This window comes from Berghia stephanieae, chromosome 3 (genome assembly GCF_034508935.2).
Source record: "Berghia stephanieae isolate SIO BIC M18660-M18661 chromosome 3, UCSD_Bste_1.3, whole genome shotgun sequence".
Lineage (NCBI taxonomy): Eukaryota > Metazoa > Mollusca > Gastropoda > Nudibranchia > Aeolidiidae > Berghia > Berghia stephanieae.
In genome coordinates, this window is record NC_088362.1 from 37,674,882 (window position 1) to 37,695,725 (window position 20,844).

Consider the following 20,844-nt stretch of genomic DNA (forward strand, 5'->3'; position numbering starts at 1 on the left):
TATCAACATCCTACCATTGCTTACAAAACGCTTTAAAAAAATTAATAATATTTTATCATTTATTTCAAACTTTAAAGATTTAGGGATGACCTAAAATTTGTCCAAAAATTCAAAATATTAAACTTGACACAGGTTTTTAGAACTAACTTTTGACATTTTGGCGATCGTGACAATCTAGTGATTTTAAGAGGAAAATAAATTATATTTTCCTAAATTTGTTAAGGCATTTTGTCAGAGGACGACATAATAGGGAAGTTTATTATTGAAAGCGTAAATTGAAATTAGTAATATATAGAGGGGCATAATAAGTAAACGATGCATTGTGTAAAGCTGCTGATGGCCCATTGATTGCTTGAGGAAATGGTCATTTCTAATTTGTTGTTTTCCAAAGGAGATTTATAACGTTTTTACTTTGGTGAGAAAAATGAAACATGATTTATTCTATGGAGTTTTTCAACAGTGTTTACCTCGACTCATAAAATAGATGAGATGTTAATACGTGCCTAACCAAGAAGTTACATAACATTTTATTTGAATAAACAATTTGTCGTCCTGAGGTATGGCATCCGCCTTCGGTTTCGAGTCTTGCTCTGAGCATAGTAGAATACTTGAGTCCTTGGAAAAAGCTCGTTATTAATATTATCTCACCGTACTCATGTGTAAAATAATGTAACAACGTTGTCTCTGTCAGAAAAATAAAATTAATATCGCCTTACCGGCGTCATGCCACGTCATACATGTTAAGTGTTACAGTTGGCTATGGACCTATGTAAAGTTCTTTGATCACCTTTAGTGGATATTGCGCTATATAAATGCTATAGATTCTTTAAAACTAAAAGATGTCGATGTTGTATGTGGCTCACAAGCCTCCAGACGATATTATAATGTTTGGTGAAGAGAAAGGCATAAATTAATATAGGGTTAACACGGATTCAGATTGGATATTAGTTTTTGGTTACAATTATCGTCCCCAATAAAACACAAACTCAACCCATGAATTACAATTTAAGTATTTTGATTATTATGGCATATTGACGTATTAAGTCTTATGGTCACATGTTCTTAGTATAGTAGTAGTAGTAGAAGTAGTAGTAGTAGTAGTAGTAGTAGTAGTAGTAGTAGTAGTAGTAGTAGTAGTAGTGGTGGTAGTAGTAGTAGTAGTTGTAGTAGTAGTAGTAGTAGTAGTAGTAGTAGTGGTAGTAGTAGTAGTAGAGGTGGCGGTGGTGGTAGTAGTTTTGAATTATGGTATGCATGTTCTATTGAATATAAAACCCCAGATTTATATGATTTCCAATTCAATATTTTCTAAATTACTTCCTCGATGCCAATTGCCCGAAACAGCGTTAAAGCAAAGCTCGTCAACCGTTTGTAAAACCGTACACACTGACACACTGTCATCTTTTACTTTAAATCTTGTACACACCACAGTCGCATGTATACACTCAAATAGTATTGATCCTGACCAGCTAATTGCCGTACTCTGGAGAAAAAACGTATTAAAAAATTTAACCAGAAAACTCATCCTTCAAATATCGATCGATGTAAATGGCAAAACTCGCGGGTTTAAATTTTTTTTGCCATAGTGTAGCTTTCCTAGAGTGGCTACAATGCTTTAGGTCGGTATATTGCACACTCCTCTGTCCCAATAGCTCAGTTGGTACAGAAAGGGACCGAGATTGAATCCGGGTACAACTAGATTTTTTTCTGCCCCCCCCCCCCCTGTCCACCCAGCTATTGAGTAGCTGAGTCTGTTAGATCTGGCGAAAAGTACTTTGCATTAGACTATTGTCCGTTTCACACAATACAAACCAGGATTAATTCCGGCTCCATGGGCCTCATGGCTCTAAAGGACTACTTATGTTGACTACTCCAACACACTAACACACATGCCAATGGTAGACCCTTTTACAATGTTGGTACAGACTGGGGTGTACAATAGTACCCTGTTGAAACACACTGATTTAAAGTAGACTGAGATAACCTAGACTTTGGGACACAGATTTTATCATATATGGACAACACGTGATGGAGTGTATAATCATGATGAAACGTGTTTCAAAAACAATTTATTTGTGCGGCTATGAGGCCGTTACATGCTACATGTCTGGACACTTTGGCTATAAATCACCTTTCTGACAAGCTTGAGTAGCAATATTTAAATATCAATAAATAAATAAATTGATTGAAGTTATTTTTTATTTAGTTATTTTGTTTAGTATTTACTTATTTATGAATTTTTTATATGCAATAATATATTCATTTTATGTTTTATTGATAACTTTTTATTCATATTTATTTATTCAAATATATGTCTTAAATTATCGCATCTCTTTTTACTTTTTTTTCCCTAATTTCATTTTTTTTTTTTGGCCATTAACTATAAGGTCAATATCCATATGCCTATGTTTAGTGTGTATGTATATATAAGAAGAAGAAAATAATAAACTGGCAAAGTGACGACAAACGTTGGATGTCTCTCATTCCTGAAGTTTAAAAATAAATACTTAATGATCATTTCCAGCATGGTTCTAATAGATTCTCTTTGCTGCACTCCTTTTTTTTTTACCAAGCCAGGTCCTCATAATATATTCTATAACCAGTGTTGATTTCTTGTCTGTAGTTATAGAGCATTTCTTGCTTCTTCCAGAATTTGTCAAGTCTATTTTTAAAAGGCTTGAACTTTATTATAGCCCAATATTCACTAAACGTGCTCAAAGCGCTTTACAAAGGGTCCCTGACCAACAGCAACGCGTTACATATTGAACAAGACAATATGACGCCTGTTGGGGGCGATATTGCAATGTTTTTTTCCGAAGAGGCAAGATTGTTAACGGCCAGGTACATTTTACACATGAATACGGCGAGAGGTTCCTTTTCCAAGGACTCAACTATGCGCCAAGCAGCCGCACACTAAACCAATTTCAGGCATATGGTTCAATCAGATTTCATACCCTATCGAAGCGACGGGTTATATTTCATAAGAATTAAAATGGCAATATTTTGTTGTGTTTTTTTTTCTTTCTTTAGCTGTGATCTGAACGGACCGGTACCTATGTTGAAGTAAAAATGTGGTGTGTAATTAAGTGTGTCATTCTTGTCAGCGCGTTAATGACGTATGCAGCACAGATAAAGTCATCGTGTCAGGCCCTGTCTGATAAGGTAAGTCGGTACGTTCACTGTATAATAAGGTGTGTTGATAATGATAATATTATATTATACTGTGTTGATAATTGATGGTGTCTTATGTGTATGAGTCAACGGTAGGGTCCTCACCGCTTTTGAATAGATAGAATGCGCTCGGCCAAGGAGTTCACAACATTGCCATCCGGAAGTATAACGGACCAACACACAAACTCTGTGTAACCATGAACGTTTATAGTCTGGTTAATACAGTTTAGTGAAAACAACTCACAAACGCGGATGGCAAAAACAATAACAAAGGCCTGAGTGACGTCATCTGCATACTATCTATACTTGGCTAAGAAGCTCACAACATTGCCATCCGGAAGTATAAAAGACCAACACACAAAACACTATGTGTAACTATGAAGGTTTATAGTCTGGTTGATACAGTTTAGTGAGAATTACATATAAATGTGGATGGCAAAAAACAATAACAAAATACTGAGTGAGGTCAGCTTCGAAAAATCTATAGATAGAATGCGCTTGGCCAAGGAGTTCACAACATTGCCATCCGGAAGTATAACGGACCAACACACAAACTCTGTGTAACCATGAACTTTTATAGTCTGGTTAATACAGTTTAGTGAGAACAACTCACAAACGCGGATGGCAAAAACAATAACAAAAGCCTGAGTGACGTCATCTGCATACTATCTATAACTTGAACGTTTATAGTCAGATGGATATAATTTAGTAAGTACTACTCATAAAAAAGGGCTGGCTAAAAACTGCAACAAAGAGCTGAGTGACGTCAATTTCATACCATCTATACACATTTTTAAAAATTAATATGGAGAACCCAAGATTTTTGCGGGGAAATAAATTCAATTACGAACTGGCACTTATCAATTTTAATTATACTACGCGTATAACTACGACAACAACAAAAACTACTACTACTACTACTACTACTACTACTACTACTACTACTACTACTACTACTACTACTTCTACTACTACTACTACTACTACTACTACTACTACTACTACTACTACTAGTGGCTATGTGTCTTATGTATGATATCTCGGATCAAGGTCCTGGTTCGAACTCGCTCGGCGCATAGTTGAACTTTGGTAAAGGCATTTACTCTCATCTCTCACCGTACTCAGGTTTAAAAATGATACCTGCGTTAACTGTCATGTCTCTTCGAAAAAAATAATGTAATATCACCTACAGCGTAGTCTAGTTCTAAATGTTACGTTAGCTGATTGGTACAGGCACCTATTGTAAAAAATTGAGCACATTAAGGGATAAATTCTAAATAAAACTCAGTTACTTTTAATACTACTACTAACTAACTAATACTACTACTAATAACTAATACTATACAACTAATAACTACTACTATATACTACTACTACTTACTATATAAATTCTATATAATATATAATAAATATAATAAAATATATATAAAAAAATTATATATTATAATATAATATATAATAAAATAAAATATTTAAAATAATAATAATAATAATAATAAATAAAATATATATATATTATAATATAATAATGAATAAATAAAAAAAAAAATATATATAATAATATTAATAATAAAAAAAAAAAAAATATATAATAAAAATAATAAAATATATACTAAATAATAATATAATAAAATAATTTTAATAATAATAATAATAATAATAATAAAAATTATAATTATATAAATAAAAAATAAATAAAAAATAAAAAATAATAATAATAATTAATAATAATAATAATAATAATAATAATAATAATAATAATAATAATAATAATAATAATACTAATAATAAATGGCATTTATATGCCTGTCATCTCGTGGTCAAGGCCTTTAAACGCTTAACAGTGAGAAAAACGTAACAAGTTATTACATAATTATTTTTGGTAAATCGATTTTGGTCTCTTGCCAGAAAAATATTTTCAGCTGTATCACCACACGTTACAAGGTAACCGCTTCCCATTAAATTTGTAACCTGTAACCAATTAACTGTCATATTCTTGAAAGCCAGGCATAAAAAATTTGGCCAGAAAACTCGTCCTTCAAAAATCGATCGGTTTAAAAGGTCCCAGGTGTGAGAGTTTTTAACTAAGAAGAAAGCCATTTAGATCAATCACTATTTGAAGGCCAATTCTTATAATGATTGTCTTTCTAGAGTGCGAAAAAAAATTGGAATAAGTATAGAGATGATAAATAAGCGATAATTCTAAAAAGTAAAGATGATTACAGGACGTTATCAAATCGTGTTATCGTCAGCGTGTTGTTCAAATAGGATAGAACTTGGGTCGCTATAATATACGATTATTTCATTGAATTGTATTAATTAAACGAGTTATTTTTATCGTGTACAATAACACAAAGAGGTTGCGTGTATGTGTTATTGCATGATACAAATATAACGAGTTTAATAAATACAAAGAAATGAAAGAATACGTTTATTCCACCCCTCTAGGTAAGATTAATAGATATTTTGTAACCAAATGGTATGGTATTAGTACTTCTATTCACCGTAATTCCATGACTTATAGCTTTCTCCTTCTGCTTGAATGACAATTTGACCCAAAACTAAAAACGTTGGATTTGTATTCATGCGCATCAAAAGATTATTTATAATTTCCAATCAGCTGTCTTTTACACATTATTTCACACCAATAAAATGTGCGAAAATATTCTGCAATTGTTGAATAATTTCGTTATTCAACGCGTTCAAAGCATTATCTAACGATAACGTGTTTACTAAGAAATGATAGGGTTTTCCAATGGGAGGGCTGGAATAAAATACGATTCTTTTTGGTTTAGAGAAACAGTATGATATCTACGAAAATTGTCAAATCAACAATGAATGTTGGAAGTTACACATAGCATTCAAGATTCTAAAAAGATAATAAGTCTTAAACGACATAATGCTATTATGATATGTGATTAGGGAAATACGACAGCCGCCAGTCAGATGCCAGTTTTATAGCATTCACAAAATATTTTTCTTAAAATTATGTGATGTACAAAAGAAATCAGAACGAACGATTGCTTGTTTCATCAAACCGAAAGTGAGGATTTTACACAGGTTGATAAAGGGGAGAGTAACTAAATTTCTAAATTTTAATTTTGATGACGACGGCACGTCAAGGAAGTAAATTAAACATTCTACACGATAACTTCCCACGCCAGAAGGCTAAAGGTTAAAGTTGACACAGGGGTCCCTGATACAACCAGAGCTAAACTAGGACGGGTTAGTTTCGTATTCGCTCGTTTTGATAGTACCATCCGGAAGTATAACGGACCAACACACAAAACTATGTGTAACCTTGAACGTTTAAGGCCTGGTTAATATAGAATTACTCATAATAATAATAATAATAATAATAATAATAATAATAATAATAATAATAATAATAATAATAATAATAATAATAATAATAATAATAATAATAAATGTACATTTATATAGAGCTTATGCCGAAGCTTCGAAGCGCTTCATATTGACCATCAGTAGAAGACATTAAACACTGCAGATTCGGACATACCAACAAAAGCTCGCACGCATCCCATTACACACACACACACACACACACACACACACATCCATATACACACTGTAAATAGATATTACTCACACACACACAAATACACACGTATATATTTATATACACACGTATAAACATGGATGGTAAAAAACAATAACGAAGACCCGAATGACGTCAACTTCAGTCTAACTTAAATAATAGATCCAGTTTCAGCGATGGAAAGGGAACAGTGGTTGGGGGGGGGGGGTGACAGCAGTATACGTCAAACCATAAGTCTTGAAGGACACATAAATAAATAATTAAATATATAAATAAATAAATAAATAAATTAATAATTAACACATTAGTTTAACAATTTAGTTTGCGAAGACAGTTGATGTGGACATTTTGGGTTTTCCCTTTGTCAACAAACCACGATGAATGAAAGGAGAGTGAGAGTTTACAAGATGGCGTTGTTCGAGCCATTCTCACATCTCACGTTAATTATCATTGCTTCTTCCATCGTGTTTTGTTGACAAAAGGGAAACCCGAAACGTCCACATCATCTGCCATTGTAAATCTAACTGAAGCTTTCATTTCATTATTAATGTTTAACCAAGTCTACGGATTCTTTTAAACCTGCCAATCAACGTCCGTCCATTTACTAGAAGACTGAACCAAATGGAGGCAGCGAGAAGAAGAAGAAGAAGAAGAAGAAGAAGAAGAAGAAGAAGAAGAAGAAGAAGAAGAAGAAGAAGAAGAAGAAGAAGAAGAAGAAGAAGAAGGAGAAGGAGAAGGAGGAGGAGGAGGAGGAGGAGGAGGAGGAGAAGGAGAAGGAGAAGGAGAAGGGGAAGAGGGAGAGGGAGAGGGAGAGGGAGAAGGAGAAGGAGAAGGAGAAGGAGAAGAGGAAGAAGAAGAAGAAGAAGAAGAAGAACAACAACAAGAAAGCTTAATTAGCATAACGTTAAACTAAAATAAATAAAGGCGATTTTAAACAGTTCAGTCTTTAAATTGGACTTGAAAGAGTTTACTCATTGTTTTTCTATTTACTTCTATATTTGCTCAGGGTACGGCGTCTCCAAAAGATTTCAACACATTTCCATCCAATGGCGATCAAACAATCAACGCAATCCAATCCAATGATAAGCGTAGAGCTAAGTCTGATGCGGGGAACTCGCTTTTATTGCATCACGGTCACAGCCTTGACCTCCTGTCCATGACGTCTACCGACTCTGTGTCCGACATGGCATCAGACGAAACGGAACTCCAAGACTCTAGGTCATCACTTTTGGAAACTCGAAACAAAACATCCTACAACATTCCCCCTGTTAACCCAGCTGCCGTCGAATTAACGAATAATACTACAGATACACCGACTTCGAACCCCAGGAAAAAGGTCACTTTTAGAATGTCCCGCTCCACAATGGAAACGCACACAGCTTTAAAGAATTCCAAGGAAAACACAACCATACCAAGCGCATCGATAGTTCTTGACGACAAAGAGATCAAAGACAAAACAGATCCGAACCAATCCGTTACGCTGGCAAAAAACACGCCGCCTTCTATCACAATTATAGACGACACGTCTTTACTTCAGGGGAATTTTAAAACTACAGCAGATGATTTTCATACCACGCAATCAACAACTGAATTTGTACCCACGACTATCAGCAATAATGATCACATGAGCGATGGATCCAATGGTACAGTGATTAAATCTCCCGTGACAAGTGCGCCCAGCTCAACATCGGATGTGATAAATGGTGTTACAAACACAACTGACTATTATAACAAATCATCACCATCGCCAGCAAAAGATTCAAAAGCATCACCAATTGTAAAAATGTCAGTTCACACCACTAGCGCAACACCCACAACCAACACAACATCCAGAACTATAAACATGACAATCACCACAGAAACAAACACATCACCTGAAACTATGAAAACAACTACAAGCAACACAGCACTCACAACCGATACATCACCAGAAAGCATGACAACAGCCAAAACAAACACAATAACTAAGACCACTAACATAACAATCCCCACCGCAACACATCCCGTCGATATATCTCCTAAAACCATAAAAAAAGCAAACGACACAAAACGTGCAACCACTAACGAGACAATCACCACAACAATACACGCTACCGACACATCGCCCGAAACCTTGACAACAGCCACAAACACAATACCTCCTACCACCGCCAAAACACACATTACCACAACATCACATACCACTTCCACACCATCGGCAACAACGACAGCGCCAACCAAAACCACAACACCCACAAACGTTCTATCCCCCAAATCCATCACAGAACTCAATACATCCGTCGTCACCAGCACATTTCCCAACTTAACATTGACAACGCCTGTGACAAACACAATCCACTCCACGGTAACAACATCAAATAAAACGGCAACCACCAGCACAGTCCCCTCCAAAAGAACAACACTAAACAAATCCATAACTCCCTCCAGCACACCCACAACACCACCAACCATAACAGAAAACACTACCACAACCCCCACAACAACAACATCTACTACCACAACCGCTACAACACCTCCCACCATACCTACTACTATCACTAGCACAATGCCTATCACCACTACCAACACCCCTACGACCCCTACCACCACTACCACCACCCCTACCATCACTACCACCACCCCTACCACCACTACCACCACCCCTACCACCACTACCACCACCCCTACGACCCCTACCACCACTACCAGCACAACTCCAACCACTACCACCACAACCCCTACCACCACTACCACCACCTCTACTATCACTACCACCACGCCTACCACCACTACCACCACCCCTACGACCCCTACCACCACTACCAGCACAACTCCAACCACCACCACCAAAACCCCTACCACCACTATCACAGCCCCTACCACCACTAACGCCACCCCTACCACCACTACCACCACCCCTACCACCACTACCACAACCCCTACTACCACTACCACCACCCCTACCCCCACTCCCACCACCCCTACCACAACTACAACCACTACCACCACCCCTACCACCACTACCACCACCCCTATCACCACTACCACAACCCCTACCACCACTACCACCACCTCTACCACAACTACCACCATCCCTACCACCACCCCTACCACCACTACTACAACCCCTACCACCACCACACCAGCCCTCGGAGGTAAATGTCACGTGACGACACGTAACCGGATTCGAACTGACCCATGTACAGCCACTGACACCCATGCTGTTTGCTCTACTTCCAGGAATATCTGTGTTTGCGAGTGTGGATGGTACTCTAATAATGGCAATTGCATCAAATGTAAGTTTTCATTCCCTATTTTGTTTTCCTTTCATTTATGCGGAAGCGATGTGGCCGAATGGATAATGCATTTGCATTGAGACTCGATAAATCCCGGGTTCGAACCCTTTCATACATTTTGTTTTTTTTTCCCTTGGGCCAGATTATTAACCCCCAATAACTCACTATGGACAACAAATTGATTTCAGTTGACAGACAATCTAATATTCCTCCGTGGAATGCCTAGGCGACGGCATTTAACGAGGCCGTGCGGAAGTGCGTAATTTATTTTACCCCATAGATCTTCTTAATAGATATAAAATGAAAGATATACATATCTTTACAATTTATTGAGTTATGATTTTGGTCTTCTAATACATCGTATTCCTAAGAGGGCTACCATTATAAGTAAAGAACGTGGCAATTGATTGCACTGACACAACTTAAACACAACATCTATATTGATTTTAAAATAAAGTCTATTATGTTCATGTGTGCACTCAAAAATACGTCAGTTGAATTATCTATTTATATTAAATATTATTGAGGGGAATTGGCTGGAATCACGTAGAATGCTCGACAGTTTCTTTGAACGAATTATTTCATCAATTATTTCGAAAGATTCAATTAAAAAACCAACGGATGGATGAAACAACGTAGTAGGAGAAAATTCAGTATTTCTCTAGTTGTTCCAATAAGTGTTTTACACTTTCAGTTTTCTCCATGGTTCTTCCAATATGTGTTTTATAAGGTTCGTTTTCTCCATGGTTATTCCAATAAGTGCTTAACATGTTCAGATGTCCCTGGTTGTTCCAATAAGTGTTTTACAAGTTCAGTTATCTCCATGGTTGTTCCAATGAGTGTTCTATAGTTTTCTTCCGGTTGTTCCAATGAGTGTTCCACAGTTATCTACATGGTTGTTCCAATGAGTGTTCTACAGTTTTCTCCCGGTTGTTCCAATGAGTGTTCTACAGTTTTCTCCTGGTTGTTCCAGCGTGGCCACTGGATTGAAAATAGATTGCTATTACACTTTCTATGGAGGTGTCAGGTAGCAGGCATTGAACGTCACACCTCACCATAGATCGATATATTCTCTCTCTTCCAAGGACTCAACTATGCGCCGAGCGCGTGGCTCGAATCCAGGACCTTCCGATCCGAAAGCGAGTGTCATACCACTGGCCACATAGCCGCACGAATGTGTTGTAAAATAATTGCAATAATTCTCCTCCATAAGACAAGGCTTTAATAAATAAAAATAGATAAAATTCCCTTTATTCATCCCATAGGGGAAATTTGTCTCTAGGGACTATTCTATGGGCGAGGTGACTTGCTCAAGGCCACACAGAGCAACGGCGGGTGATCGAACTCGGTACTTTTCAGGTACGAAGCAAAGACCGTACAGCAAAGTCACGCTTCCCCCTAAGTTGTACAGACACCCTCAGTATCCAAATGACCCCCCGGCATAATACCGGTACGAGACGACCGGTCAAATATGAAGTAAAATGTTTGTTAGCCAAGACTGAGAAACGTGTTTTGTCATTAGACGGATTCATTATAATATGTGACCGACCGTCTCCATACGCTATTATGTAGGGATAAATCGGACTCCTAAATGTGATTTTAGAACTAAAATGAAAAAAAGAATTTAATACAAACTTTGACCTTTTGACTATGTATTATACGATAACGAAGAGAAAACAATCCCAAGGTTTATATTTTTGGCTATGAATTAAATTGACATAATACCGTTTTGAAACGGTGGGTCACATATAAAGATTGATGATGATGATGATGATGATGATAATAATAATAATAATAATAATAATAATAATAATAATAATAATAATAATAATAATAATAATAATAATAATTGTTATGGTGTATTGTTATTATTGAGTTATTGCCCTTTGCAATAACTAATATTATACTTCCTTGAATAATACACCGAATTACATTTAATTACTTATTAATAATGTCACAATTGAATACATTTTAAGAATACATTATATTCGTATCATTAGTTAACTACACTTGTACATTAACGTTATATTACATAACGTATATTCTTGTTTATGTATATTTCTATACTGCATGTTTAATCTTACTAAATCTGTGATATATGATTTAAAGAAATTAAATAAATCAACTTGATGATTGGCAACCGTATTGTCTGCCCTGCCTCCGGACGAAGAAGGACGAGCCTTGCCCTGGTCTTCCTCCGGACGAAGAAGGACGAGCCTTGGCCTGCCTCCGGACGAAGGAAGAACTTGTGAAGGGGACTGTCTGCCCTACCGTGCCCTACCTTGCCGTGCCAGACGAGCGAGGGGGACCTGCCTGCCTTGCCGTGCCGTGCCAGACGAGCGAGGGGAACCTGCCTGCCTTGCGTGCCGTGCCGTGCCAGACGAGCGAGGGGGACCTGCCTGCCTTGCCGTGCCGTGCCAGACGAGCGAGGGGGACCTGCCTGCCTTGCCTTGCCGTGCCAGACGAGCGAGGGGGACCTGCCTGCCTTGCCGTGCCAGACGAGCGAGGGGGACCTGCCTGCATTGCCGTGCCAGACGAGCGAGATGGACATGCCTGCCTTGCCGTGCCAGACGAGCGAGGGAGAGGACGTGACTGCTCTGCCTTGTCAACGTGCGAGGAGGACCTGCCGTGACCTACTTATCTTGCTGTATCGAACAGCGGAGTGGGACGTGTATGTACAGCTGAGAGGGAAGACCGTCCATTGGCTGCTTTGGAAGAAGCATGTCGTGACAGACGTGGAAGAATCATCAGGACGTGATTGCCTGTCATGACAGACGTGCGAGGAGTACCTGCCGTGTCGGACGGCTGACTTACTTCTTGCTGTATCGGACAGCACGGAAAACTAACCAGCGGAGTCGGACGTATCGGCCTGCTGACCGTCCATTGGCTGTTTTGGACGTTTTCATCAGGACAAGCCTGCCTTGCCGTGTCGGACGTGCGAGGAGGAACTGGGTCAAAAGGTTGGCCTACTTGTTTTGCTGTATCGGACAGCACGGAAAACCAACTAGCGGAGTCGGACGTATCAGCCTGCTGACCGTTCATTGGCCGCTTTGGACGTTTTCATCAGGACGAGCCTGCCTTGCCGTGTCGGACGTGCGAGGAGGTCAAACGGTTGACCTATTTGTCTTGCTGTGTCAGACAGCAAGGATTACCAGCGGAGTCGGACGTGTATTTGCTGCTACGTATCGGCCTGCTGATCGTTCATTGGCTGCTTCGGACGTATCGTCATGACTACACGAGCAGCATGGACCAACGAGGAGCTGATTGGGCTATTGCGTGATCGGATGGCCCAACAACAACAACAGATGGAGATGCAGCGTCAACAGATGGAAACGTTAATGGCCTTGATGATGGAACGACCCAAGTCGTCAGTGACCAACACCGGGTTCTGCGTGTTTGATTCAAACACAGAGCTGTGGACGGACTATTGGTCACGTTTCCAGACGTTCGTAAAGGCCAACTCCATTCCATCGGACAGGATTGCGGAGATTTTTCTCACCAATCAATCGTGTGCCATTTTCAAACTGCAGGCAAACCTGACTTCACAGAGCGTTCCTCCCAAGGACGTCAACGAGTTATCAATGGACGAGATCCAGCAGCACATGGTTGACCATTTCAACCCCAAAAGATTCGTTGTTCGGGAGCGTTACAAATTCTGGACTCGAACAGAAAGGAAGCCAGGAGAGACTGTCCACGAGTTAGCTGCCAGAATTCGGCAAGAGGCAGCTACGTGTGATTTTGCCTTGATCAAGGACCCGTTGGACGAGGCAATGAGGACTCGATTCGTTTGCTCGATCAAGAGCGAGGCTACCATCAAAGCCTTGTTTAAAGTATAGGACGACAAGCTGACGTTCGATCGAGCCATTCAGATCGCCGCAGAAGTGGAGGAGGTTGGAAGAGTTGCCAGAGAGACGGTCGGCACATCAAATGCCGATGTGTTTAAGTTTAAGTTCCAGCCCAATCGTAATCCGGCTCGTAAACTGCCCACGGCGAATAACAAACCGTCTCCAAAGATCAACCGCCAATCAAAATCAACGGAGAACGGGAACCAGAAAACCCGATGCTACCGGTGCCTCGGGAACCACTCAAGTGATGCCTGTCGATTTAAGGAAGCCCTCTGTCAACACTGCGGCATTAAGGGCCACATAAAGTCTGCCTGTCGGAAGAGAAGTCAACATCAACGAGTAAAAACAATGACAAGGGTCAAATGGAATGCGGCCCGACCTTTGTCACCGTCCTCGGGCAGTACGATTATGCCCGACAAACCGTGAATTCCAAAGGACACAACTGGCTCATGATGGTGGATGCATACTCCAAATATCCGTCTGTCCACCAGATGACATCCATCACCACGAAGGCGACAATTCAAAACCTGGACGAGGATTTTGCGCATTTTGGATACCCGCATACCATCGTCACTGATAATGCGCAGTGCTTCTCGTCAGCTGAGTTTGCCAGTTTCTATGAGAGTCGGGGTATTCAACACCTACAGGGAGCCCCGTATCATGCAGAGACCGACGGTGCAGCTGAGAGACTGGTGCAGTCATTTAAAAAGTCGCTGAGGAAGTCCAGCCTCAGTACCAGTGAGGCCTTACACGAGTTCTTGATCCAGTACCGGAGAACTCCCCTGTGCAGTGGCTATAGCCCAAGCGAACTTCTGATTGGTCGACAGATACGGGCGAAGGTAGATGTGCTCCTGCCTCACAGCCGTGTAAATCTTCGCTCGTCTAGGAAAACTAAGTTCACAGTGAACAGCCAGTGCTATGCCCTGTCTTTTCAGAGGGGGCGTTGGGACAAGTGGGTGCCAGCGATTGTAGCATCAGTTATTGGAAACCGAATGTTCGATGTGAAAATCGTGCCGGATGGTCCTGCTTTGAGAAGACGTCGACCAACTGCGCACTCGCCACAGTAGTTAACATGGTGATTATATTATAATTGTGACAACGAGACTCACGATCTTGTAACAGATTATTCCAGTGCATGGACTGTCAAATGGACTTGATATAGTGTATGTGATCACCGGACATTTGAAATAGTATTGCTCGTACGGACTTTTAAATGTTAATCGCAACGGCGATCTTCTGGATGTGTAACATAGAATTTCAAATTAACTTTGAAATAGTGTTTTAAGCACACATTATGTGTGTCTATGTTAATATTTTGATGGTTAAGCCTTCAGTATCCTTGAGTTATTGCCCTTTGCAATAGCTAATATTATACTTCCTTGAATAATACACTGAATTACATTTAATTGCTTATTAATAATGTCACAGTTGAATACATTTTAAGAATACATTATATTCGTATCATTAGTTAACTACACTTGTACATTAACGTTATATTACATAACGTATATTCTTGTTTATGTATATTTCTATACTGCATGTTTAATCTTACTAAATCTGTGATATATAATTTAAAGAAATTGAATAAATCAACTTGATGATTGGCAACCAAGTACAGTCCAGTCCAGATAATTCGAAATCTGATTAACCGAATTTCTTTTAAATCGAAGAAAATACGATGTAATGAATTATTTTCTTTCTTTTTCTATATAAAATATTCATGGTTAATTCGAATTCGAACAGTCGTTATTCTCTTTATTCGAAGTGCAAGTGCTTGCCCATCACTAAAAAAAATACTCTGGAAGGTCATAACGAACTGCCTGTTCTCCGTATCCACCCTTCCACGCGTTTTAATGACTAAGCTGACTAATAATAATAATAACTAGACCCCTGAGGCATGTAATGGCGTGTTGTTCCCTCTCCGTCCCAACCGCCCTCTCTCTTCTTTTTCCAAATTGACCAACTGTCTCGCGTCATCCCTCTCTCCTTCTCGCGCTCTTATCACTAAGACTAACTTGTGGTCTGCTGGCCGCTGGCTAACAAAGGGGGTTGGTTATAAATAGATCTAACACACAGTGATAACCACAAACTGACCAATACACGGCACGAACAATCATAGGCCACACCCCACTCCACGCGTTTCTCTTTCTCTTCTGTGCTGTCTTTCTTTATTGATCGATGGATCTAGATCTAGAAGTAGAGGGCCTACACGGCATGCAGTGTCAACTACTACTCTGTGCTATTGTGTAGCTTGTAAGTGTAAGGGCCAGGACACGGCTTGGCCAGGGCCAAAGCATACGTGTACAACAAGGGTACAACAATGTGTAGTCTTTCTTTCTTTGTTGTACAACTTGGCTTTCTACTCAAGCAGTCTATTTCCCTTGTTTGGAGACAAATCGAATTCTGATAAATAGAAGTCATTTGCTTTTCCCACCCAATTCGAATTATCAGGACTGCACTGTATTGTCTTCCCTGTCAATCATTTTATGCACTGCGGTTGATGCATAACAATAATAATAATAATAATAATAATAATAATAATAATAATAATAATAATAATAATAATAATAATAATAATAAATAGGTCTATATTGTCCATAGATATGGCAATTTGTCATTATATTACACTTGCTTTAACAAATAATTTAAGCAATGAGGAACTGCATCATAAAGACTGAATTCAACAGACATTTCCGTTCTTCCTTCTCCATCTCTCTCTCTCTCTCTCTCTCTCTCTCTCTCTCTCTCTCTCTCTCTCTCTCTCTCCTTCTCCCTCTCCCTCTCTCTCTCTCTCTCTCTCTCTCTCTCTCTCTCTTAAAAGCCGTTAATTTGGAGACCTTCAAAATCAAACTTGTGGGACAGCTTTTCATCACACGACTCAATTACCAAGAATATGTTAAACAATCTATCTATAATCACTCATAAATGAGTACCTGGCTGAAGAAGGTTACATATATTATTGTTACTTAAAGGACGCCTACTGATACAGAGAGTGAATTTGATAATAAGGTTATATCAATATATGGCCTGGTCTCAATCAAGCATTGAAAAGCCCAAAGTCTATAATAAAACAGGGAAATTGTTCCTTGAGAAGAACATCCTTATAGTTGTGAAGTCCCTCAGAGCTATTAAGCCCTTGGAGACGGTGTTTATCACGCAGGTTGTCCTTTGGATAGGACACTACTTGGCCATAACAGAAAGTTTTTCGCAATGCCTAAATGACTCAATCACTGCTGGGTAAGACAGTGGGCTCTGATCACGGTCCTTTAGCGTGTGAAGCGAGTGCTCTATCAATTGAGCTATCGGGACTAAATGTAGGGAGTGGATGGCCTACTAAGGATCAGAATTATTATATTTTACTAAATTTGAACTGAATAAAACCCTACAAAACAAATAAACAAAAGAAACCACAAACACAAAACAAAAACAAAACACAAAACAAAACAAAAACAAAGCAAAAACAAAGCAAAAACAAAACAAAATCAAAAACAAAAACAAAACAAAAACAAAACAAAATCAAAAACAAAACAAAAACAAAACAAAAACAAATTTTTGCTGATTTCTATGATGCATTTTGCTTTTATCCTTTCAGACCAAGATCCTCCCTTTGACACACCGACAATATCTGCCCGCAGCACATCGTCTTTGACCCTAATTTGGCGTAATATTTCAATCCCATCTGGCACAAATCGGTACTACACTGTAAGCTTTGTGACTCAATCAAATAATGCTGAAAGTGTTGGCCAGACCAATGCTGGCCAAGGCAAGAATAATCCTAAAATAGATCCCAAAGACGAAAAGACTCCTCCAGGGATCATTATCAGAAATCCCCACGAACTCAAATCGGGGATCCTTGGAACGAAAAGTGAGGATGAAAAAGATGCTGTTGGGCGATTCCCAATGGACGATAACCAAATTGACATCGACAGGTTTAAATATATCAGGCCAGTAAAGTCTAAAAATCCCGATAGACAAGACAAACACGAGAAAAATAAGAAGGATGACAGCAGTGGTGATATATCAGATGCAATGTCATATTCCAAAAGTCACGGATTTAGAACGGGTATTCGGGAAAGAATGAGAATTAGAAGATCTCCACAACTGGTCGCGAACCTACTAACATCAGAGGGAAGCAAAGGTAGACTTGACCTAGATGCGTCCGGTGTTATAGAGTCATCGGTCGTGAATCGACGTCATCAAGATTCGACCAAGGCCAATGCAAACGGCAAGGAGGACCAAATCTACGGAAATCAGAAGAAAATATCCAAGCTGATACCCGGAACGTTGTACAAGATCACTGTATATCAGGTGATACCTTGTGAAAATGGAGATGTATGGAAACGTGGGTATCCAACAGTTTTTGCAAGAACAGGTAAACCATCTCATTTATTTTCTAAATTAGGAAAATCCTCAAAAAAATTGATTTTGAGATTTTGGTGGAAAACGATATTTTAATAATATTATTGGTCCAACTTCTTAAAATAGACTATAAAGGTACGAAAAACACAGTCGAAAAGGGTACAGGAAGTTAGTAACGTGTGAAAAACGGAAAGCTATTTTGCTATCTTCTCAATATGCTATTTTTAAGGGTATGGGATACTGTGTCAAACGTTTCGCAGAATCTATTCAATTAAATTGTCTGCGAAATTTCCACGGTTTTCACAGAGATAATATAGTATGTCACCATAAAGACATTTTTGTATATGTTTTGAATTATAATCCAAGTTATAAATTTTTTACATCAATTTTTTATTTTGTCATAACAGTTTGATTCTCAAATTTGTAATATTGTAATAAAAATTCCATAAGCCGAGCATGTAAAATCTATGGTGACACACTATGCTATAATGTTGATAAGAGGGAAGAATATAGAAGACATTCCTTCAATAGTTTTTATGGAACGTTTACCACAAGATTGTTATTTTTTTATGCCAGGTCGCAAAAAGTTATCAACTCAGATAATTTATGTTTTTCACCAAAAATATTGTTTTTAACCTATAATGACGATACAGAATGATTAAAACGCCCCAATATAAGTAATTAATTGTTTTTTCAAAAGACCCAAACCGCCCTTTAAGTTTTTGAAACGTACAACAGCGATAGCACTTGAAAAGATGGGCTTACAAAATTATAGATAAGAAAATTCTAAATCTTATTATTGGTTACGAATCTCTAAGAATACAATAGTGCTGCTATGTCGTCTAGTGGTATGACATCGCCTTCGGATCTGAAGGTCCTGGGTTCGAGCCTCGCTAGGCGCATAGTTGAGTCCTTGGAAAAGGCTATTTACACACATTCTCTCACCGTACTCAGGTGTAAAATGAGTACCTGGAAGCGTTGTCTCTGTCCGAAAAAAATGTAATATCACCTAACAGGCGCCTTGTCTCGTCCTGCATGTTAAGTGTTGCTGTTGACCAGCGTCCCCTTGTAAAACGCCTTGAGCACGTTTAGTGGATATTGCGCTATCTAAAAGCTCATTTAAAAAAATGCAATCTAACCATATCCTGATATATCTCAGATCCGGCTCAGCCCGGAGAATGTTTGGTCCCTAAGGAGTCCGACAATGGAGCTGTGGAGGTTGATCTGAAGACAAAACCCGAGGGCAAATATGACAAGTGCTCAGCCAAGGTGTCCCGACTCAATGAAGAAGGCGTCAACATTGGTGTCAGGTAATGAAAGGTCTATAATTGTATCTGTCTTACTCTAAACATTGCCAAGACATCATCATTCAGACAACAACCAGAAACAAAAGACACACACAAAAACAAAACAAAATACAAAACAAAAACTTGACCATTTATATCCTCCAAGCGTGCTCAAAGCGATTTACAAAGGGTCCCTGACCAACAGCAACACGTAAAATGTAGAACAAGACATGGCGCTTGTTAGGCGATAAAGCAATATTTATCGACATAGACAAAGCGGTTGTCAGGTACTCATTTTTCATTTGAGTACGGTGAGAGAATGTGAGTAAAGATTCTTTTCCAAGGACTCAACTATGGGCCGGGCGAGGCTCGAACCCAGGTCCTTCCGATCCGAAGCGAGTGTCGTGCTAGACCACCACATAGCCACATGTTTTATGTGACCCAAGTCCTCAGTCTGGTGTTATCAATGGCCATCGGATCGGAAAGTTCAAGGTTTGAGTCCCGCTTTGAGCAGCGCATTGTTGAATCCTTGTAAAAGGCTCTCTATTCACGTTATCTCAACCTGAGTCAGGTGTAAAATGAGTACCTGGCCGTTAACAGCGTTGTCTGTTCGGAAAATATTGTAATATTGCCTAAAAGGCGTGATGTCTTGCTCAAGTGTTGCTGTTGGCTTGGGACCCCTTGTAAAAAGCTTTGAGCATGTTTAGTGGACATTGCGCTACACAAAAGCTCACTTATTTTTCTTTAAGATAATATAGAAAATTAGTTAAAAGTAGAAATTATTCGAACCAGGAAATAGACTATTTTGAGGTTTAAGAAACAAATATTACTATTCTTATTAAAGGGATGCATTTTATATTATAATTTATTAGTCGTGATCTACTGGTATATCTATATAGTAATTTTATCCTTCAAACCGTTTTGTTCTTTTGTTGTCCTTTCATCATGATTTAGCCAACCTAATTGGTTCATCTGTGCATCTGATTTGATATAAATACTGTAAAACATCCAATACTTCCCCAGCCTTCCTGTCCAGTACTTTGACTGTCATACTCTACGGCTTGATCACATTTCTCCTGGCATTGGTTATAATCTTGTTCTACAGACCATCATTGATGCCAAAACTTACAGTGAAGAAAGGATATGCAATAAAATCAGTCTTCCCCCAAAACGTAAGTGTTGTCACCCACCCACACACACACACACACACTTACACACACACACACACACACACACACACATATATATATATATAATTGAGGGAAGATAGCTGGAACCGTGTAGAGTGCTCGAAAGCTTCTTGGACCGAATTATTTATTTATTCTCACCTCACATTCCCCGACAACGTTGTT

The 20,844-nt window shown here is 38.9% G+C and overlaps 1 protein-coding gene across 2 annotated transcripts in view; it reads left to right on the forward strand.

Annotated features, from left to right (window-relative positions):
• The first annotated feature begins 258 nt into the window (after positions 1-258).
• LOC144967677 (uncharacterized) overlaps positions 259-20,844 on the forward strand; it is a 63,210-nt gene continuing 42,624 nt past the window's right edge. Inside the window, exons 1-6 of one of the 2 annotated variants that reach the window (XM_078905206.1) lie at positions 259-415; positions 3,028-3,159; positions 7,734-10,002; positions 17,440-18,219; positions 19,366-19,516; positions 20,516-20,664. In XM_078905206.1, coding sequence (XP_078761332.1) covers positions 3,067-3,159; positions 7,734-10,002; positions 17,440-18,219; positions 19,366-19,516; positions 20,516-20,664 — 3,442 coding nt within the window. In that variant the 5' untranslated portion in view covers positions 259-415; positions 3,028-3,066. Of the gene's footprint in view, positions 416-487; positions 558-3,027; positions 3,160-7,733; positions 10,003-17,439; positions 18,220-19,365; positions 19,517-20,515; positions 20,665-20,844 lie in introns of those variants that run through there. The other variant, XM_078905205.1, reaches the window with a different exon arrangement.